Below are 24,108 nucleotides of genomic sequence, written 5' to 3' on the forward strand. Positions count from 1 at the left end.
CACCTCCATATGTTAATACCCTTTGTGCATTGCGGCTGCAATTTATCCCTCTGCTTTTATATACAAAATCTCCACCATCAGATCTTGTAGGCTGACTTTAAACCCTTCTGAAAATGGCACGTCTGCATAAGCTGCAGTCTTTCGGTGCATGTACTTGCATAAGTTTAATCCCAGTTGTCTTAATGTGTGAGCCTATGAATGATTCGTGCTGTATCTCTTTCTCTCTGCATATGTACTCATTGATCCTACATCAAATGGCCTGTGAACTGAGTTGTATCTGGTAATTTTCATTGATCTCCAAAGCGATGCTCGCTGCCATTTCTCGCCTTGTTATTTTGATTTCACACTCATTTGATGCAATCCACTCTGAGGATGATCTTTGTGGCTTTGCATGTGTGCTTTTGAAAATACACTCTTCTGTGGTACTGAGATGGGTCAATATATATATATTTTTTTCTGATTTGACTCCGAGAGCATATTTTCTTCTACAAAGCATAGATGCTTGCTCTTTCTTTGACACTGTGGTTGTTGCCTTTCAACACCAATTTCCATGGTAGTTTAAATTGGATACATATCATCAGTTGGTGACCTTTGCAGAATATCCACAAGTGGAATTTATTGCGGTTGTGATGAAGAAAGTTCCCCTTCAGCTTGTCCAGTCACTGTTCTGAGTATTCATTGGTGTAGTATATATAGCTGATTTCACGAGTGATAACTCGTATCATTTAAAATGATGTTGGATAGCAATTATTTAACAGTGAAATGGTCCTTTCTGACATTATGTCTGATTTATACTATTTACAGTATTTTTATTGCATGTTAATATGAGATTAAATTAAATACAAAAATCTGAAGTAATGGAAATTACACTTCTGTGCATGTTTATAAGGCGTTATTTCTGTGTACTACTTGAGTTTCTGTCTCGCTGCAGGTGGCCTGTGGAGTGTCTTCACATTGGGTGGGGCTGGCAGCAAAGTTGGGACAGACCAGGAGCACAACCCCTTACCATTGTCCAATCAGAGCCTTCTGTTACTGCTGGTTCTAGCCAATCTGACAGATGGGCCGGACTGGCCCAACCCCTACCGCCAGGCCATTACTTGCTTCAGAAATACACAAGGTAATATTTGCTCATTAGATAATTTGTTTGTTTGATTCTGCTATACAAATTTGAGACAGCTGTTTGCATGTTTGACATCTACCAGAGGACAGTGACGAGATGTGACAATCATCCTGACAATGTTTATCCTTGCCCGTGCAGACACATCATCGCTACCTGTGGAGCAACCTCACACTTTCCAGATCAATTTCAACAGTCTCTATACAGCTCTGTGTGAGCAGCAACGCTCTGACCAGGCTACGCTACTGCTGTACACCCTGCTTCACCAGAACGCCAACATGAGGACATACATGCTGTCAAGAACTGACATGGACAATCTGGTGGGTAGGATGGGAATGAGGACTCTCGGGTTTCATTATTCCGGCCTGACATTTTTCTTTTTTGCCGAGTGGAAGCCCAAAAAAAATGCTGCTATGAATCAATCCATGTGTGACTGGGTAATGCTTAATAAAACACATTATGCAGTGCTTCCATACACACTTGGGTATGGCCATGAAATTGTTTCATCTAGGACCAATGCCATGGCTCAGTAAACAGGCAAGATGTATGCAGCAGCAGCTGGTGCTTTTCTGTCCATGTGGGACAGTGCCAGTTATTCCTTATAGGAGAGTGAATGTACCAGGGCATTTAGTGAATGAAATCAATCTGAAACTCAACATGTCAGATGGAATCACATAGAGGAGTGGTAGACATTCACAAATGAGGCTCTTTCACACACCTTTGGCTTATTGGATTGGACACGGAAGCACGAACAGCAGCTAACCTTAAGTGCAGTAGCACACCTCGATACATTTATGACAACTCCCAAACATGTGCCGGATACTTCATCGTGTACATTCATTTAAAATTCTCCCCATAACCTTTCTGTGCTACTCCCTATTTATAGTATCAATAAAACACCATCATTAACAGATCTAGATTGAGCTTATTAAGTGGGGGGGGGCTTTTAATGAGTCTAGCCACTTTCTCTGCTGAACAATAAAGCAGCACTACACGACGGCATAATGAGCCAACCCTGCCACTGTGTATATCCATTTCTCACCATGCTCGCTTCTAAGTACCTTCACTTTGATATTATGTGTCTCGGAGGCAAATCGTTTGGAAACTGTTGTCATTAACAGATCACTTTTGCCATCTGTTGTATTTATTGCTGTCTCCCACTAAAATAATGCATTTTGAATTGAAATCTGAATAATTTATGTATTGTTTTCTTACATACATCAGTGATAGGAAAAACAACAGCGCTTACGTCCATGGTTACATAAAAATAAGGCCTGTATTTAAAACTATTCTATTTTATAAGTGATCAAGATCAGTTAAAAAAAAAACTCACAACTGATGATTCACAGGTAAAATATTAGTGCAACACTCAGAAGTTCCACCAGCAGGCACTACAATAATGAAAAAGTCTTATAGACTGATGTGCCCTGTGGTGACCGGATCCTGAGGGAGCTCCTCCATTTTCCAAAGCATTCCTTTTGTTACCCTGTAAAGAAACTTTTGCCAATAGGATAAAAGATACAGCCAGTCTATGTGTTCCAGCTCTTGGCTTTATTGTTCACCAATAGTTACTTATATAGATAGTAACCATGAATACTTACACACTTGCCACACATCTGACCTCTTTAATACCTCCTCAGGTTGAAAGTGAATTTCTCCGGCCCCGGTCAATGCTGCAGCCCAGTCCCTGAAATTTAATGTTCAAATGAAGTCCAAGGACTTCCAACAAGGATTAAATGCATTTTTTTTTTTTTAGAGCTCTCTTATTTTTTATTACAGGTTTTGCCCATCCTTGAGATCCTTTACCACGTAGAAGAAAGAAATTCCCATCACGTCTACATGGCCCTTATAATTCTTCTCATCCTCACGGAGGACGATGCCTTTAATCGTTCCATCCATGAGGTGGTAGGTAGAAGCACATTCTCAAATGCAGCCAACATCCCACCAAATGTCAGTATATACATTTTATCATTTGTCCAAACCAATTCTGCCCCCCTCTGTCTGTCTTTACAGGTATTAAAGAATGTTTCTTGGTACACAGAGAGGTCACTGACAGAGATTTCACTGGGCAGTTTGCTCATCCTTGTAGTCATCCGTACCATCCAGTTCAACATGACCCGGACGAGGGTAAAACCACCTACTCCACATAAATATGACTGCCAGTGCCACGAAAGCATTAATAAATAAGCTACCTACTAACCAAATTTCTTTATTTCCAGGATAAATACCTGCACACCAACTGTCTTGCTGCTCTTGCCAACATGTCGGCCCAGTTTCGGAGTCTCCACCAGTATGCTGCCCAGCGAATAATCAGGTGAGGTCTTACCATTAATGTACAGATTACTAAACAACTACAGCAGAAAAGACCATGAAGGAATATGTCAACCGCTACCTACAATTTGGCCTAAAATCTTTATTTATACCAGGAGCCATTGTGCTCTTATTTGGTTTAATCTGCAGCAAACCTAAAGAAAAATAAAACTAAAGCTTGTAGCTAAATATGGATATGCCTTGTGTTTAGTTGACACCAAAATGTGGCAGTCATGGACAAATGCTGTTCAAATTTGAGCAATCCCTCTATAAAAGCGGGGATTTATGGTCTTTTCCCTGAAGACGCTTAAAGTAAGTCTGAATAGTACACTTGTATACTGCTTACTTTTTAATGTGGCCGTCAGAAAATTGTAGAATCTTCTGCATCACTCGACTTGGATAAACATTCATTTTAATGATTCATGGTGAATCGTTACTGAAGAAGATGCTGAGATATAAAGTATCAAGGGTGTTTTGCCTGTAGAGAGAACATTATGTAACACGAGGGAAATTGAGGGAGAGGGTTTGGCCATGAGTAGATGGAAGAAGAGGATGGGGGCCAAACCACACACACACACACACACAGACACACACATACCAACTCATTCATAGTCGTTTAACTCCAGGCGCACAGGAAGGGATGTTTCCTTCCCCCAAAGACGTGCACACATTCACGCACATTCAAGGATTGTCTTATCTTCCCGCCTGTGTCTCTCCCCATATCTGTGACTCTGCTGTTTTGAGTCAGAAAGGAACACTGTCTGTGAATGCGTACACGTTTGTCCGGGACTGATGCACAGACACTGACTCCACGTCTGTTGATAATAATAATGAAGATGACCGGCTAAACTGACTGCTTGGCTGTGAGATAAAGGGAATTTTCTGCCAGGATTTTCCAAATGTCTGCTCGACGGCACTGAACTGTGCCCCATAATTGACTCTCAGAGAGAATCGTGGCTACTGCTGTTTATTTAAAGGCTGCATTGGGTTGATTCACCCTCGCCACCACACATCGTTGCTTATTTTTTCACGTTCATCATCAGTATTTCCTCTCTGCTGGATTGCGCCTCTCTCCATTTTTGCAGCTTGTTCGTCAGCTCAGAGGTCTGCAGACTCACAACAGACTTCGTTTATTGCAGTGTTGTGCAGTTTGTTGCTCTCCAAAAACAGAAATGTCACTTCTTATTCATACTACCTCTTGGTAGAAAAACAAAAGGAAACAAAATTCATATTTTGCTAAAAAGTCTTCACAGTGCTGTTTTCTGAGTGAAATGGAAAACAAGTGATGTTGGATTGTTGTTGTGATGTTTTATTATCATTGAAGAACTAATTATGTGTTAAAACAGCGGCAGGAATCCCTCCCTCCATCAGCTTCTTCATGAAGGATACAAAACTTCTTAAACCTTTCCTGGTTTTGTGTAGAGAGCTCTTTGCTCCATTCTAAGATCAGACTTCAACTGAGCTTAAATCAATCAGCACCTCGGCAGAAAATATCTACTTTTCAAACTGAATCAATTCACGTTTTCCGTATGCATAGTGGTGTATTACTACTTACAGTATTCTTTATTCCACTCAAAAACGACACCAAATGTTTTTGAAGTTTCTCAGAGTCTCTCAGAACTTGAACCCAGATTACTGCTCCAACAACCACGCTGCACATGCATTTTCTCACAGACGTCTTAATGTTTTTCACATAAGAAATATCGTTCAGATTTGTTGGGATCCACAGCCATTAAAAGCACAATTCTTCTTGTGTTTTTCTCAATGCTTTTTGACTTTCACAACCTTTACACTTAGTGTTGCACTCAGGTTTTCTTTTTTTTTAATGTAACTTTCAATTTATCTCCATGAAACAGTTGATTCTTTTCCATCTGTGTTTGAGTGAAATAATAGATAGTTTTACACTCCACATTTCATTTGATCACAATTGCGTCTGAGAAATTAAAAGCAAAAAAAAGCAGTCAGGATAATGACATCCAGTGACCTTCAGATTTATCCCTCTGTGGGGGCATCCCCCACACCTTGGAAATCACTGAACCAGACAGTTTCCTATGTGATGTAGGAGACATGGCATTTTATTCTGAAGAGCAGCAACCACCCACGTTGTGTGTCCAGATAAGACAGAGCTATCTGTCCACTGGAGACAGGGCTTCTTTCCGGCTTCAGTGCGTCCGGGTGAGCCATGTCCGTCATTATCTCAGCCTCATAACTGATTTAGGGATCATGCAAGCACTGTGGGAATCTTTTGTATTGCTGTTTCCTTCACCGTGTCCATCAGTGCCTCTGTGTAAAGGACGGATGGACATACCGATTGGTCACAGTGCGTTATTGTAGGCAAGCGTCCCAGGTGGTTCTCTGTCGGTGGTCTCCCATCTCGGAACCCACTAACACAGGTCCTTAAGTATTTTTGTCTAATAGAGCCTTTGACATTAAGCCTGAAAACCACATAGCAGCTCACAAAACCATCATTATAACCAATTATCCCAGATAGAGAACGATATCGGAGAATCTGTGAGTCGATGTGTTGCCAGTGCTGGCAGATGGACATGTGTAGCTCTGAGGGGCTTAGAGCTCTTTATGTGTTTCTGGATTTCCAGAGACTTTTGCTCTCATTCACTAATTTATGCCATTTTTTTCCCCCTCCCATTCTTGATCATCACAGAATTTAAAGACAATAAATACTACAAAGTGAATTAAAAGTTTCAGTGAAGGCTCAAGCTCACCAATAATTCTGCAGCGGCAAAAACAGACGTGGCAAAAATATGCAGCCACATATGTAAATCACTGTGATGTGAACAGGACATCATGTGTGCATTGAGCCGCCCTATTGCTACGACCCAAGGTCACTCAAGCAGGCAGAGTGACGTGTGATGTATGTCTACATCCTGCCATCAGGCGCAATCATGAAGTCCCGTCACACACAACAATATACACAGAAAACAGCACAGCATGTCGGACTAAAATAAAGAAACAGAATAAAATAGAAGTACTTTATTAATCTCAGAGGGGATTTCCTTAAATAACCATGTGCATATACAAGATCAGGGGAACACTAAAAGCACTGTCACAAAATGTAGTTGCGATTGACAATTCTTGGTGAAACAAACATGATTTGGTATGTTGACATTTATTTTCTGAAAGTATATCCAACTTTGCTTTTATTTTCAATTTACAAGCCTCTGTTATTCATTGTTCTTTAAAGGCCTCATTAGTAAAGCAAAACAAGACTACCTTTAATAATAATCTGTCATAAATAGAGGCTTTCTTTCTCCAGTTGTCGTAAATAAAGGTCACTATTCACTGTATTTATGGAGCATTACTGAAAAACATGTAAAGTGTAACTACTATGAGTTCAGGCTCTCTGGTCTTGATTGAAGTGCACAAGTCTTCATCTGCCAGGGCTTTCATTCCTTTCCCTCTCTCTGTGTCTCCCCTGCAGTTTATTTGCTTTGCTTTCCAAAAAGCACAACAAGGTTTTGGAGCAGGCAACACAGTCTCTGAGAGGCAGACAGGGAGACAGCACAGCCTTGCCAGACTATGTGAGTAAAACACACACACGCATGTACGCGAGCACACACACACACACACACACACACACACACACACACACACACACACACACACACACACACACACACACACACACACACACACACACACACACACACACACACACACACACACACACACACACACACACTCCGTCTGCACTAAGTTTATTAATGGTTGCCAAATTATGTCTACATGGATAAGGAGCACTAATTTGACAGGGGTGTTTGTGACTGTTTGGCAAGTATGAGATTAAGTGAGTTGAGTTTGCACTTTTCTTTTTTTTTTTTTCATGAATTAGTTTTAACATTTAAAATATTTATGTTTAAAAGGTGATTGAGCATCCATTGTTATTGTTTGTTTTTTTATAGTAATAAAACATCAATGGCTTTCAAATTTCAGCAGAGACTTAAAAGTAAATAGTAATGCCAGTTTTTCATCAGTTTAATGAATAACACACTATATCAATTTAGATATAATACCACAAAGGGCCTTATTTTAATAAACTAAAGCTCACAGTTTGAGATCCAATGTGCTAAGACATATCTACCAAAAATGTAGCGATAAAGAACTAACACTTCAGAGTACCCTCTCCCTTTTAAGAACCTAAATGAACTTACAACAAACTCAAGCGGATGAGTATTTTTGTCTTTCTTTTACCTTTCACATTTGTTTGAACAGAAGCTGTTGGATTTCTTTTTTTACATGTTATTGTAAATTCGAATTATGTTAAGCGCTGTGAGATGACCAAATCGTACAAGGTGGGGATGTAAATCAAATTGAAAATTGCTAATACAAGTCCACAGTCACCAAGCAGTAGTTAAAGTGACAGCTGGTGCTCACAATCGAGTCTTCTGTCAGATCCTGGCTCATCCTGTCCCCATGTCAGGGATAAGTAACTAATGACATTACCGCTGCCTTGTGTGTCAATGTGCATAGTGATCAAACCTAATCTCGAGCTATTCTTTTATATTATTCCAAAAAGTCTATTGTTTGGCGACTAACGTCAGGCAGCTTGTATTTATATATGTAAGAGATTGCACAATTGAATGTGTAACTTTAAATTCATAGTGGCAACGGAATAATAAAGAATATCCTATGAAAAGTTAGTGTTAGTGTGAAATATAAATCTTACCAGTCACACATTTGTAACCGCGTGATGACGCTTAAACCTCCAATTCAATATTCCTAATGTTCCAGTACTATCAACTATAAATACATCTCACAAGCAGCAACACCTGATGAGGACTCCCTGTTAACTATTGGCAAATGTCATCATCCGTATTTGCGTTCGAAGCCCTTGTGCCTCCAGGTTTGTCTGTCTGCTTCACAGTCTGGCTGTCTCATCTGATTTGTATGGTCCTAGATGAGTGTGTGTACACAATCATATTTGTGTGTATGTGTTTGGATTAGGCCCCCATAAATGCCCTTAGGTGTTGGTGGAAACATGAGTGTATGTGAGTGCTCCTTCAACCATGTAGTGACTGTCTGATGGGGCCCCCTTACCAACAGACGCATACGGACAGACATAAACACTCATAGAAATATATAAAATGCAATTATCCAGCTTTGTTTTGATGCCTCTTTCCTTCGGGCCTATTTTAATGCTCTCATGTATTTACATAAATGTGTAATCACACACTATATATAACTGAAAATGGAAAAAGAAAAACATAGACATATTATTTTGCCATGATTAAATATTATCTGTTAAAGCTATCGGGCCGGCCAGCTGCTCCCAAAGGAGAAGGCATTCAGAGGGAATATATTGGTGAATAAGAAATACATGTTACGTAGTGTAAGAGGTCAATAGCTCTCCCGCTTTTCAGAGTGATTCAGTCTGTTGCTCAAGGGCAGATGACAGATTTTCAGCATGATTATTTTATGGGAATTTGACAATGTTTTTTTCCTTGAATAGCGTCTGACATGCCGTCTGGGTCATAGACTTTTTAAGACAGAGCTGGTCAACCTCTCTGATACCACCGTTATCCTTGAGCTTAGACTATACTAACTCAATGTGACATTGGTTCCCATGTCTACAAGGGTTCTGGTGTTTACAATCCGATTCTGCCAGTTAACTTTGAATTTCAAGGCATTTCCTCATGAAAGGGGACATATTTAGCTTGTTTTCCCTTTTGATAACACACACACACACACACACACACACACACACACACACACACACTCAACACATATTGCATTTAATCATGTCTTGAACGGAGTGTCATGTGTGCTCTAACAGTACTGCACAGTCTGCCTTTCTCATGTCTCTGGTGGTAAACATCTCAGATTTTTCATTGTTTGATAAGGGTACTTGAGAAGGAAAAAAGTCCTTCCTGCCTGGTCGAGACTGAAACATGTCAGTCAGAGAGTACAGCATTGTGTACTGTTTAATTTTTTATTTTTTTTTGTACTGTGCTCAGAGAAAAAAGTAATGACTTGGATGATCACCCTGCATTTTCTCAGTCTGTTTGTTCACTGAGAATTGGCAAATGATTGCACGCAAAACCCCCTAACCTAAATTGTTTATCTTAGTAAACATTACGCCTGCTAATTATGAACATGTTAACATTCAAAAGGAGGTGCTTTGCTTCCACCGCTGCTCCACAGCACAACTGTGTACAGTAGAAACACAATAATGAGGTGGAGCGCCATATGTGAATACACCTTTAGGCTGTAGAGTGTTACAGCCCCTCCTAAATTGTGTGTTTGCGCCACACATTAGTGCCGGGATACTTACCCGACACTGCGTCTTGTCTTACTGGATAAAAGAGAGCTAAATAAATAATGCCGTTCATTTCTGTCATGTATTTATTTGACAGCAATAATGTTATACAAAAGTGGACTCGCATATAAATGTATGTGTAAACTGTGTAAAAGCAAACGCATACCCAGGCACACTCAACTTGCACAAAGGAACAACTCCTACCCACTTCTTTTCTTCTTTTATTACTTTGATTAATGATTCAATAGATAAAATCACAACCACACACGTTGGCATTGTTTGCCACAGTACAATCCAAAACATACTTAGTTTATGTCCGTGAAAATATACAAAAGAACTTTGAGGGTTTTCTTCTTGGCCACTGGTTTTCAGGCTGCACATGCTTTATTTCACACCAATCAGTAATATTTGGTTAAATGTCGGACAGCTTTGTGATTTTCACATTTTGAGATAATTGTAAATGGCTTGGCGGTTTGGAAAAACAAATTCTTGTGCGAGTTAGATGCTTTTTATTTCATATGTATGTTAAGTCTTTATATAAAGTCTACAACTGTCACAAAAGTTGTATATACATTTAGTTTGTCTCCAGTACACATCCAGCGGATTCACGTCTAAAAGTGCTTTTTAATAAAGCAAATTATATTTATCCTACACTTATTTCTTTTAGGTTAAAAACAAATATATGATGCACCGCTTACTCCCTTTTTTCCTGGCTGCTGTGCTCCTCAGCATTTGGATTAGATGGATTACATGGTCCCCACGGTTGTGTAGTGGTTAGCAGTTAGAAGTTCCAGGATTTAAGTTCAGACTTGGGAGCTTGTCCATGAGTGGAGATCGCATGTTCTCCATGCATGTTTGAGGTCAATTGTTCACTATGAATTCCCTGTCGGTGTGAATATGTGTGATGTATTTGTTTTGTAGGGACATGTCCAGGAATTGTCTTACCTATCACTGAGGAGAACATAAACTATCTTTGAATATTTCATGCATTTTGAATTCATATGACATTTTAATGTCCACATTAAAATGAGATTGTCATTAAAAAAAATAAAATTAAATGTTAAATGGAAAAGCTGATAATTTGGTACCAAAGTAAATGGTTGCAAATATTATCTACAAGTTCAACATTAGCTGACTCGTCATTTATCGCCACCCGAATTCATTAGTATTCTTCTTGAAAGAAAATTCCCATTATACCTCGTACACTGCATTTCTTATCTGCTCAGTTATAATGACCTAATGCACTGGCCACGGCCGTCACTGGTTTGAAAGATATGACATGTGAAGGAGGGACTGCTGTCTTATTATGCCGACTCCTTTGTTTCCTCCATCACTGGCCCTCCTCTCCTCCTCCGGTACTCGTGGATGTGGCAGTCTAATTGGAAACAGACTCCTCTGGTGTTGTTCACAAACCCTTGCTTTAAGTTTTAGGGACCTACAGGGACATATAAAGAGGAGCAAAATCTAAGAAGAGAATAAGAACAATAGAAAAAGGAGGAGAAGCAGGCAGGAGCAAAGTGGAGGACAACATAAGGCGAGCTGAGAGTGGGTGTAAGTGTGTTTTTGTGACAGGCATCTGGAAACAATGTAATTTGGCCGGTCTGGCTCTGGAGAAAGAACTAATGTTTGTTTAATGTGGGATTGTCCCGGACATGTAATTGCTCTCTTTACGAGGGAGAGACTAAGAAGAGGATATGAAAAGGAAAAAAAAAAAGAAAAAAAAAAAAACGTCGTCAAATGCTCTAAGCTGTGGGTTAAAGCTAGGCACATTCTGCTCTGGTGTTAATGTCTCCCTAGCTCTCTGTCTTCTCCTATGCTTTCTTCCCTCGCTCTTGATGTCTGCCTCTGGGTCGTCGTCTCGCTTTCTCACACACACACACACACACACACACACACACACACACACACACACACACACACACACACACACACACACACACACACACACACACACACACACACACACACACACACACACACACACACACACACACACACACACGCACGCATCCCTGAATGTGTTTGTGCTGCTGTATCTGGTTAGTGTCAGGGAAGAAAGAGTGAAGGGTGAGGGCCCCTCCAGCCCTCCAGGGAACATCCAGAGGCTCCCAGTCCAAGCAGGGCAGCTCCCATGAGGCCTCGTGGTTGCTCTTTGCAGCCTCTGCACCTCTGATTGCAGATGTTTTTTTCTTCTTCTTCTTCTCCTTTGAGACATGTGCAGTGACATGCAGTATGTGCCTATACATACAAACATAGAAAAGAAGAAAGTATGTGCTGTGGTGATGCCCTGCATTGCATTGTGTTGCATTGGATTGTGTGTCAATGTTTATACTCTCAGCCAGTGGTAATGGTAATGTTACTTTTCTGCCTCTTACTCTGTTTACTGTTGCACATTTTCCAGGAAAACACACACGCACTGGGCGTGTATTCATTATTTTCCCGGGACATTGCATTGACCTACATTAATTTTTTTTTTAGACTCGCTGTAGCCGTCAACCACTCATAACTATTCTACTTGACTTGATACTAACCACGATCCTCAACTTTACCCAGATTCAATCTGATGTTTAAAAACTGCTCATCACTTAACATTTCGTCCACACAAGGGAAGCGACTCTCCGTAATTTAGGACCCTCAGATTTAAGTCCCCGCAAGAGTGATGAACACCGGTTCACATACACACACGCACAAACATGCACGCAGAGCCAGAAGCATGTTGGACCACCCTGTCTATGTGTTTACGTGTGCTGGTTGAGTCACAATCTGTGATCTCTTTTTAATAGCCAGAGTAGACACATGCATTAGCTTTGGAGCACCATTCCTCTTGTTTAGTGGAAAAGCAGAGCCCGCGGATATATCAACAGATAATAAACATTATGCCTCCTGTTTATTGTCAGGGCTTTCAGGAATTTGCCACTTTCTTTTGAGACCGACAAAATGATTTTGTTGAATCCACAGCCATCCATTAATGCTGTTGTATCCCTGAGATAACTACAACATGTGTCTTTGAAGATGACTACAGTCGTGAAGCATCGGCGTTTGCGTTGGACATTCTTCTTTGGTTCATTTGAAATCCCAAACGCCTCATTTTCTGCTGTTATTTTGCAGTACTCCCCGAACGTTTTGCGTTGCTGGAAAATAAGAGGGAAATGTTTCACAAAAAAAGTGTTTCTCTGTCTTTACCGATTTGTTCTGTTTATTCACAATCACCAGCCTCATGCGTTTTTGAATTATTCTTCACATTTTTCCTTTTTTTTTAAACTGGTCTCACTCTGATGTCTCATCTGATCAAGACTCTGGTAAGCTGTCATGTAGAAGGGCAGAGATCATTGTCTCACTTCAAACAGCATTTACCTGAAAGCAGGAAGTGATTGATTGAAGTAGGAATGTTGTATTATCCTGTCACTTTCCTTATTGCCCTTCAATGTTGAGCCCATCCTGCCAACCACCACCCACCTGATGTACATTACTATTCCCCTCAGAGGTTCGAGGGCTCACAGTGGGAGCTGCCTGTCATTTTGAATGAAAATAACTGGAGGGAAGAGACGGCAAAACAAATGAGGAAGGAAAAGACTGTTGATACTTTACCGTTTCCTATCATGTGCTTGTATGTTTTTGCCGTTAAAGGTTTAAACTTGTGTTATGCAGTGCAGGAATACAGTATGAGGGTTGCTCAATGACGTACTTCTGCAGCAGCGTGCACCAAGCTAATCCTGATTTCACTGTAATTGTTTCTAAGCAGAATTGTGTTTGTGTTTTTAGATTTTATGATTTCAGAAGGGTTTTATAGTAAAATTTGTATCAGAGGGTCTGGATACTCTACAGGCTCATCAATCTATTTGTTAGTAAATACACCTCTGGTGTCTTTGAAGATTTTACAGTAGCCAAATGAGAAGCTGTCAGGGGCAATAACATCCTCACACCATGAAAAGACTTTCTTCTTCAGAATTGTATTTCCTTCATATGTTTTTCTAAACTCTTCTAAATCCAATATCGGACATCATCACATGCACCTCCAGATTTGTTCGGTAGTTGCTGGCCGAAAACACTGAATACACAAAAGCATTTTGGTTTTCAAACTTAGATTAGACACATAGATTTAGTTCCTTTTGTTTTTATGATATTCATTATCGGATTAGTTGGAAAAGTTATCAGACATCTTTGTGACAGAAGCGTTCGGTCACATTTTGGCCCTTGGCTATTGAGGATGAAATGTTTGTTGTCCTCGCATGATCAACGTCACCCATCCCTGCTTTACATTTTTTTTTAGTTTATTGCATTTTAAAGATCATAATAAGTTGGAATGCATTTTGCTGAAAAAGATAGCGTGGTGAATCTGCAAATTCCTTGTCGTGACACTGAAGTTAGAAAATCATACTCTACTATACTTTTAGCATCAGCATTAATTGATATAAGTAATTTTTTGAAAACGTAATGTAGTGACAAGCACCTGAGCCTGGTCTTTTCGGTGAAGATTTTGCATTGTCTCTTTGTGCATTTGTGTTTTTTTTTTTTTTTTTTTTTTTCTTGGTACTTTGGTTTCCTCCCTCAGTCACAAAACATGTTCTAGTGCTGAGCATAGTGATGACCTGCATGTTGCTGGTGCTGACTTTTCGTATTGAACCACTTCTTTGTAACCGTCTGTGCACAGGATTTTGGCGGCTGAAGAACCTTAATACTCGCCAATCATTCTCAGAATTCACCTGCAGACGTTTGAAGAAATGTTTGTCTAGAAACCGGCTTATTGTAAGATGTGCCAGAGGAGGGTCGTCAGCTGCACTAAATAAACTAAACTCACGATTTAAATGGCGACATCTCTTGTGAATTAAATCATACTATTATCACATATTACAAGTAACCTCTAACCTTTTTACCAGTCTTTAAGTAGCTCATTATGTTCTCTTCTCCGACTTATAAATCTGTTTCCTTGTGTAACTCTCATTAAGTCTGTATCCTGCTGAGCGTGGAGAGCAGCATAGCCCCCCCTTTCTGTGGTCTCTCATGTTTCTTTTTTCTTCACCTGCCCAGTAGATAAAAAAAAAAAGAAAAATATGACAGAGCTAGTTGTTAGTTTACTTGTTAGCCTCTCTCTCAATGTGTCTGTCCTCTTATCTTCTTTTGTCTGTCTCTCTGCCTCTTTCTGTATCTATTCTTGGACAGTAGGAGTGCCACCCCTGCAGGCAGCAGGTGCTCTGGGGTCCTAATGATTGCCTGCTTCCAAATGGTAATTAGGGCCCCCCTGCTGCGCCCTGGTCTCTCCGTGATGGAACCCCTGCAACACACTGCACACCTCATAGCAAATCAATTAGCACTGCCCACCTATCTGCCAGAGTGCCGTTGCAGCTGTTGGCATCATCTTTTCTTTTTTTCTTTTTTTTTTTTTAATCACTATTGCTCCCGTCATCGTCGACGTTACTGCTGTTTTGCTTCCACTCCCCACCCATGGCTCCCACTGTTAGCCGGAGAAGTCTCCCGAGAAGTAGTATGCTTATTTAAACTGATAATGAGATATGAATCTGCAAATAATCTTGACCTTTCCTCCACCGTGACGGGAATGCAGAGGTGATGCTACATTTGCTTTTTTTGGACCGATCTGAGACCTAAAATGGCAAAGTGTGTTGATACTGCAGTTGTTTTCGGAGGTCAAGCAGTCTTCTGCCTAATTGAAAGTATGTATGTACTCTTCAGAGTGTGTGTGAGGCTGTGTGGTAATGAGAGACTGACCCGGCCACAGCGCTCTACAAAATGGTATGATTATGACATGGCTTTGGTACTATAATGCAGGTCAGACAATGACCCATTTAAAAAACTCCCAAAAGACAGGGCAGGCTGCTGCTGCTCAGCCAGTCTGACCCTCTCTGTCTGTCCATGTGGCACCTTTTTCCCTTCACAACCTCTTATTAAACCCTGCTTTTTTAAAGTTCTTGATTTGAGTCTTTGTAAGTTTTTGAACCTGCATCCGCTTAGTGTTTTTTTTTTTTTTTTTTCCTTGCTGTATTTTGTCTATAAAGTCTTAGAAATATTTCTGCTCTGTCACCGCAAACAGGTTTCATGCAGGTCTGGGTCTTGAGGTGTGGCTTGTCACTCCTTTGGTCTGCCTTTTTCTGTGTGTCTATTTCGTATCTGTGCTCCTTTTGTCTTTGTCAGTCCTCTTTCTTAATATGTCTGGTTTGTCTGCCCTGCAACAGCCTGCAGTCAGCAGCGGGGCCAGCCAGGGAATCACTAAGCTATTGGTTTAATGATGCCAGCTCCTACTTTACAGGGATTTACATGTCTGTGCCTCTAAACACCCTTGTCCACACTTATACGCACACACAAACACTTGCATAAAAACATGCGTGGGTATGATAGGATGGCCAGACACACACTCGCGTGTGTCCTTCCTCGTCGCAGATTGCATTTGCCAAAGCCTCATCACTTCAGTAGTCGGTAGCATGGCAGAGGTTAAACAAACCTGTAGACATAACACATTTGGTCCAGCCTATAGAAGAATTGGCAGTAGAACTCTCGCTCTCTCACACTCACGCTGCTACAGTTGGCGTGTGTGTTGGGTGAATGGTAAAACAAGTGAAATGGGACAGGATCATTGAGACTAATGATACAGCTCATGTCTGAGGCCTGTATTTTCCTGGGTGGAGAGAAGACATTAAATAGCAGCGTGAGAGGTTGTGACTAAATGACAATGCTGGAGGTTGGAAAATAGCACATGACTGCAGGAGAAGGAGCAGAAAAAGCAGAGGGGAGGGAACGATAAGAAGAGGAACAGGGGGAGAGACAGAGGGGAGGGAATTGCAGTAATAGTTTTATGCATTCAAACAAACACATATCTGGGGTTTTCTGACTGTCGGAGGGTACATTTTGGGGGAAAACAAGTGCAGGAGGACAGAACAGGGAGTGGAAGAGCTAGAGGAGGAGCCGGTAAGATATTTAAATCCTGTCTGGGTTTCAAGTAGTCCATGGACCTCTTAATCTCATCCACTTGACAAACATACACACAGGGCCAGGCAGACGTCTAGCTAGCCTATTTTCATGTGACCTGAATTCCCCAGTGTGGCATTTTTTTTCCCTGCCAGACTAATCTCATTAAGCTGGGTGCAGAGCTGGAGAACAAACACACTAGGCATCCCTCACTCCTACTCTGCCTTCCCTTCCCGCACATGTCTTTTCTTTTTCCGTGTTCTCCATCAGCTCACCCCCACACTCTCATCTCCTACACTCCCGTTTTTATCGCTGTCTTCCTTTCTCTGCCCCCTCTTCCTCCCACTCAATTGTCCCCTGAATCCGTCCCTGCCTTCTGTCTAATTATGGCCTGCCACGGCGGAACAGAATGGAGCAGGTCTGGCTGAGAACTGGAGTTGAGCTCAGAGAGCCACCTCTGCTTCTAGACGCACAATCAATCCTCATTATAACTGACTCTCCTGCTTTCGCCTCTTCACGTCTGCATGTTAAAGCTGCACACACCTTCGTCTGCCAGCTTGTGGAAATCGATGCACTACATTATTGCATCTGTGTTGCATGCGTAATTCATGGTCAGTACACAACAGAAGACAGTTATTTAAAATGATCCTAATCCCCCTGGCTACTTTCAGGTGTGTGTGTGTGGGTGTGTGTGTGGGGCTTATGACCACAATATATACACATTTAAAAAAAAAAAAAAGAACCACACAGGGAGCAAAGTTATTTATAAGATAAGAACTTGTTTCCAAAGCAGGGCACAGAAGATGGAATATAAAATGCTACCACATGCAGTTCTGCTACAGATGGTTAGCCCAGATTGGAGGTGGAATCTCAGTTCCCAATCGGCTTGTGATATCACTCTGGGTTTGCTGCATCAAATCTGCTCTTGAAAACTCTGTCGAAACAGGTCATCATGAGAACAATGGTGTTTGTCAGAAAAAACCCTTGGTTTCCTTGGATCCAGAAGCACCAGTTTGACCACTAAGAACCTAAAAGCCCCTCTATCTCATAGAGGAGCCTAATTTTATGAATGTTTATTACTTTTTCTGGAATTTGAAATGTGTCCAATAGTGCAGAAGAGACACTTTTCTTATCATGAAGCTTGACTAATTCATATGCATTAAAGATTAAACTGTCTTGCTCAGCACCTTATATTAATGTATTTTACAGGATTTACAATACTTTCAGGGGAATACACTTTGCTCATTTCCAGTTGGTAGTGCGGCAGAATATAAACTCACGGGGAGATGCAGATCAGTCCCGTCTCTGGCGACGTCTCCCGTAAACCCAAGATGGTGATTAAAGTTTTGACCAGCTGACTGAGGTGAACTTACAAGTAGACATAATTTTCTGTAAACCTGCGTCTGTTACATAATGTTTTTTTGTTTTTTTCCCAGCGTTATCTTGTTTATGTCCACGTCCTGTACTTGTATCTATGTTCACGCTACGAGACACACATCTATTCATTGTGATGCCGGCTAATCATATGCCGCCAGTATCAGCAGTGAAACCCGTCACATAATCTTTGCCGTGCGTTACACTGGACTGATTTCATTAGAACTCCGTGGCATTGGCTAAGCTGCTTTGAATGTTCTTGACTCCTGCGTTCTGAGTCTGCGAGTCTACATTTTGTTGTCTCAGCTCAGCTTAGCTGTTGACCAGTCAGATCTCTGGCTCGGTGTCGCCCGACATGGACACTGTGTACTGTTTGTAGATTAAAGCCAGTACAATGCAGCTAGTGTTATTTCTTAAGCTTCTTAGCCACTAATTTTACACTTTTATAAATTCTCGTCCGATAAATTTTACCAAAATGTGAGGCACTTGCTGTATTGCTCCAATTTTTTGACAAGTGAAATCAAAAAGGAGACTGTACTGCCTCATGTCCATTAAGAAGGCAGCACTCGGCTGTATTGAGATTATTCTTGGTGCTATTTATTTTTTTTGTATTTTTAGAATGGGATGGAAACTTGCATCATGTCAGGATCTTATCTGTAATACCATGAGTCCATGATAGAATTTGTGAGCACAGTTGTCACACCACGGGGAGGCTGGTTAACATTTCTTGAACTGTGCTGGCCAATTCATTGCTGCCTGTTGTTTTTTTGTAATCTCATTAAAGATTATTCCTTTTTCCACAGTCTCTGCAATTTTCTTTGTGCGTCTTCCACAGCCGAGCGTGCCAATCAAGGCGTGCTCTGGTCATGGTGGCGTCTGTCCGTCTATCTTGCAGACACATTGTTCAACACGCACTAACCAAAGAACAGCTCATGATAGCATCTTTGTTCTGAAACTACGGCTTCTGCATTTAGAGCAAATTGTCTGATGAGACTGAACATTTTGATGTTGAGATCTGGAGCAAAGATGAAAGGGTCTTTTTCAGAACAAATACGTCTTTGCTGTGTGTTTGTCTTTGATCGCTGGTACTGAAGTTGAATTTTAAAAATTTTTTTTAACCTAAACTGGTGAGCACTTTTAAGGCACATGCTTCACATTGATTTGAGGCATTTGGTGATGTCTGTGAAAAGTGCTGTTTAAATGCAACTTACTAGCTGAAGTGACTGGATTTTGACTATGCCAGATAGAGAATCTATCTTTAACCTCATTTCTTGATTAATCTTATTAAAAACTGACATCTTTCTCATTGCTTTAGGGTTTTGTTTAGTTTTTTTTCACAAACTGCCATAAACTGAGAATATGAGTCGGCGCAATCTAAAAAATTAAACTGGGGCATTCCCATAGATTTGTTTAATTTGCCAACCGATGTGATGGAGGGTGGTAAAAATGTGTGTACTTTATGGAGAAATGCATACTGATTGGTACTGCTTTTGTCCGCAGCTGATGATTTTTGTCATTCTTTGGCGCTCCTGCTCTTTTTGACTCTGCTCACGCCAATGTGTTTGACTCGGTTGGCAAAGAAAATGACTGTTACACGTTTAATACTTTATACCAATTGAGCACAAATACAATACAAAAGATTATTTCTTATTTTAACATCAGTGTTTGAAAGAATAAAACTCACGAGATATGGTGTTTTAAATATTGAACCTTTTATGTACTAGCACGTGGATTTTATTGCACTCAACTGTATTTCAATCATTACGTTGGGTCAAGCGATAAAGGCTGGCCAAATTAGACTCACTGTGGAATATTGTGTCGATCCCAAAAAGGAGCAGCTGTAACATACACTCATCTTAGCTACAGCCATGGATTTGCTCAATCTTTTACTCAATGTGACACTGTTGGTATTTCAACTTTGTTTGACACAAATAACCAGCCACATTTCCTGAATATATTTCACATGTCAAACTATTTTCTCGGCATATATTCTAGGTTTCAGCTGTTATGACTACAGCACATTTGTGCATGCATGTTCCCGTTCTTTACCGGTTTGTGGGGCATTGTTTGCCTGCTTTAGTATGGGAAACTTTGTAAATAACTCATCATGTTAGTCACTCAACCGGCTACATCCTTCACTCCAGAGTCCTATACCACTCTCCTCCTATACTGTCACCTGTCACTCGTCTCAGCCCCTAGAGGAAGCAAACTGCAATGTGACCTGATCTCCAGCTCGCAGGTTCACCTCTGGCTCTCGATATTGGCTGACATTCCTCCCCTTTTACCCCCCTCAGCGTCCTTCCTTTCCTTCTGTCATTTCTTCCATCTCTCGTTCCCCTTGATGGTCTTTCTATCAGGACATAATTATATAAAAAAAAAAAAAAAAAAGAAGTGCAAAAAAAAGCCCCATAATAAGTAAAATCAGTGTTGTGGGAAACCAATTAACCTTTACATCCTTCTTCTCCCTCCAGGCCCAAGATCTAAATGTGATTGAGGAGGTTATCCGCATGATGCTGGAAATCATCAACTCCTGCCTGTGCAACTCTCTACACCACAATCCCAACTTGGTGTACGCGCTACTCTACAAGAGGGAGCTCTTCGAGCAATTCAGGACGCATCCGTCCTTCCAGGACATCATGCAGAACCTCGACACGGTCAGTATGCTTTGTTCCTCCCAACAGTCACCCAGAATCCGTGACTTAAAACTTGTGTTGCATCAGTTTACACTGTTCTCCTGACGAGACTGTCTAGTCAAAGAACATCATGAACTGATAAAGCCATGTGGCTTTGGGAATGCAATTCAGTTGAACCAGAGCAAAGACCCAACATAAGATTCAGATTCACCTTTGTCATTGCATGTGCCACACAAATCATCAAAATCCGTATTGCACCTGAAAGGAAGTGCTTCATGCTGCAGTAAATACAATATGCACAATATGTATCATATGCAGACAAACTTCAGGAATAAGACAGCCGTCAGGGGAAAAGCTGTTCCTGAAACCTGGCGACTTTATTCCGGAGACTCCTGTAACGCCTCCCAGAGGCTCGGAGATTTAAATCAACCCAATGTAAGATCTGACAGACGCTGGAATCCCTGTCACCTTGCAGAATGCCTTTGTTTGTGTGCACAATGGAGGCATTCCTGCCTTTGTTTTCGTTCATTTATACACTTTAAACGCAATCAAGAGCTCCGCTGGTAAAAATACACAATAATCTCATGAGTACATCAAGGTCCAATACACAGCTCCGATGTGTCGCATTATAAAGTTGTAAAAGTGTTCAATAGGCCATCTGTTCACATGTTTCGGGAGAATTAGAAATGCTGGATGCAGCATAAACGGGAAGAAAATGTTTCTCTGTTTTTTTCTTGTTTGATCTAAACACAGGTTTGACTAATGGCTCTTTATTGCATGCTGTTAGCTGATTTATTATATTTACTGCACAGATTCTAAAGATTTTCTGTCAATGTCGCTCCTCTCTGCTGGAGAGGGTTAAGAGAATTCAGACTCCTCTGCAACACGTGTGAAGTGCATCATTAAGCCAGTGTGCAGTTTGAGTGAATGGCACACTTGGCCCTGTGAACTTAAGTAGTATCGATGAATTAATCAGGCCCTTTGTGCCAAGAGGCTCCATCTCAAAAATTCATTGAGAGTGTGCGGTTCATAGGGAGGAAGGGACAGTGAAAGAGAAAGCTGTCATTCATGCCCGTATTAGTCATGTCGAGGAGGAAAGGAAGCTTTGGTGTGCATGAGTGTGTATGTGCGAGGGATGGGGGTTGCTGCATACATTGCCATGGGCTTTGCTGTTATCCATAAGTATGAGGGAGGCATGCTAGCTAGAATCCCTCGGTTAAGTCAGCCTCCCTAAGGCTATTCTCCGAAGCCTTCCCCGCGCTCACAAATCCATGTGTGTGAGCACAAGATTCAGGATGAGAGGCTGCTTTTTTGCTCCTCTAAATTAACCCCATATGGGAGGCCTTCAGAGTTAATGAAGAGATTAGTATTAGATAGATGTACACACACACGCACACCCACCGACACACACACACACACTCACTGAAGCTCGCATGCGCTGTGGTGTGTTGAATTCTCTAAAGCAACCATGGGGCATGAGCAGGGAAAACATTGCCTGCAGAAGCATTTTTCACTGTTGGTTTGACAAAAAAAAAAAAACAAACATTAAAAACAATCAGTAAAATCTAAAGCTTTTTAATTATCAAACATCAAACATTTCTCCGGGGAAGACCCGAGCACTGCAGTGAAAGCACAAAATACTGTTTGCTTGATTTCATGTTTGAGCTTAAACCCAGAAGGCATCAGATAATTTGAGCTCCACTGAAGTGCTTATTTCAAGTGAGATAAAACATGTTGAAGAAACCCAATGTTGAATTTATAATTTGTGTCCTATGACCAAAAGGGCATGATTCATCTTTGTTTGTTTTTTTGTTTAGTTTTTTTTTTTTACTTATTTACTTATCTTTTCTGCTTATTTGCAAGTGTTCCACTGTTTGCCATTACATTTATTTGTTTTTTAATATATATATAATTACATTAAACACTGCTCCATTTTAGAATGACATACTGTTGCTAGGACACATGACAGCCCATGCGTACATCTAATTGGCTGTTGGCTGATTTTACAAAATGTTGTCTGAAATGTCTGAAATCAAACATATCAAAACAAGCTTGTTAAAGAGTAGTTACATAGGCTTAACAAGGACTACTCTCAGACGTTATGCTGTTACGAGCTCTGAATGTTCATCAGTGTTATTGTTTACAGAGTATCCCCCTCTCTTTGGTCTTGACATGTAGCATGATGCCACTTTGTTCTTGGATCTCCATGTTACACCCAGTGTCATCATATTGGGTGTGGCTGCTGCAATATTAATGTGACAGCTCCAAACTGTGGGATTAGAGGAGTCACAGAGCTCTGTGATTGTACTCGGTGTTCACATGAAACCCTAATGGGTTCTGGGGCCTGCGTGTGCAGTTTCCAACAGGAGAAACGCTAAATTCCGCAGTTCTCCGGCGAATGCTCATATTACTGACTAATTCTTAGATACAATGAGAAAGAACAGTTAATGTTTAATGCGGGACATCAACAAGTGTATTTATTTAGAATACAGATATTTGTCTTCTACAAATCTCTGTACATCTTTTTTGTACTTAAATTTTAGTATTGGTTCATTGGTGGATACTTGACAGAATCCTGGAAGTTACTTCTTTAGTTTTCTTTCACTGGATCTTCCTTTTTATTGAATGGATAAATAGGCATGTGTCTTTACCGTTGGAAAATAAGAAAATAAACCTAATTTCTTCAAACGAGTGTAAAATAATCACAGTAATTTATCTTTGTCATTCTTTGCTTCATCCGTTTTACTACACAGAGACTGGAGAATGATGGAGAACTATGATAGTAGTTAAGATTCCGTTAAGATAATTTTACTGACGTTTCAGAGTTATTCCGAGCTTTTACACGAGTTAAAAAAAAAAAAAAAAAATTATGGTTTCAAATATTTTTTCTATTTTAATCCAAGTTTAGAAATTTAAAACAGAAATTGATGACGCATTAACACAAGAAAAGACTGCGTGTGCCGACTGGTGTATCCAGTTCACTTCCGATATAAAAACAAAAACAATTTCCGTAACGAAACTTAACTCAACAGATAACAGACCCAACCTCAAAGAAAATGTGCTTTAGTGATGTCTGTTTCAATAACAGGGATTTTCTAATGTTACAATTACCAAATTTGTGATAGTTTGTTTCTTCCTCTGCGACCTTTAGGTGATCGGCTTCTTCAGTCAGCGTCTGGAGCAAGCTGGAAGCGACCTTTCCGTCGAGAGGGTTCAGGAGGTCATCATGAAAGGAGCCCAGGCGCTGCCGACAGACAGGCTGAAGGTAATTCAGTCGCACAGTAGATGGAGCGGGAGAGAGCGGCGACGAGCAGGCTTGAAACATGAGGCTGTCTGAAGACAAAAGGAGTGGCACTCATTGGACAGCAAGATGCATGTGCAGAGGGTACAATCTGTTGTCAAAGACTGCAGGGTTTGGCAAATTGGTCCAGGGGATATTGAAGCAAGAGAATTAGTTTTTGTGAACAGGTGAATGAGGGAAA

General features: G+C 40.8%; 1 protein-coding gene across 1 annotated transcript in view; it reads left to right on the plus strand.

The window, feature by feature from the left end:
* dym (dymeclin) overlaps positions 1-24,108 on the plus strand; it is a 54,433-nt gene that overhangs the window by 18,312 nt on the left and 12,013 nt on the right. The window contains exons 9-16 of the mRNA XM_080477706.1: positions 932-1,117; positions 1,259-1,437; positions 2,897-3,022; positions 3,131-3,244; positions 3,337-3,431; positions 6,867-6,966; positions 20,465-20,647; positions 23,778-23,891. Of these exons, the coding sequence (XP_080333832.1) occupies positions 932-1,117; positions 1,259-1,437; positions 2,897-3,022; positions 3,131-3,244; positions 3,337-3,431; positions 6,867-6,966; positions 20,465-20,647; positions 23,778-23,891 (1,097 nt within the window). The remainder of the gene's footprint in view (positions 1-931; positions 1,118-1,258; positions 1,438-2,896; positions 3,023-3,130; positions 3,245-3,336; positions 3,432-6,866; positions 6,967-20,464; positions 20,648-23,777; positions 23,892-24,108) is intronic.

Source organism: Lipophrys pholis, assembly GCF_963383615.2.
Source record: "Lipophrys pholis genome assembly, chromosome: 12".
In the NCBI taxonomy this organism is placed as follows: domain Eukaryota; kingdom Metazoa; phylum Chordata; class Actinopteri; order Blenniiformes; family Blenniidae; genus Lipophrys; species Lipophrys pholis.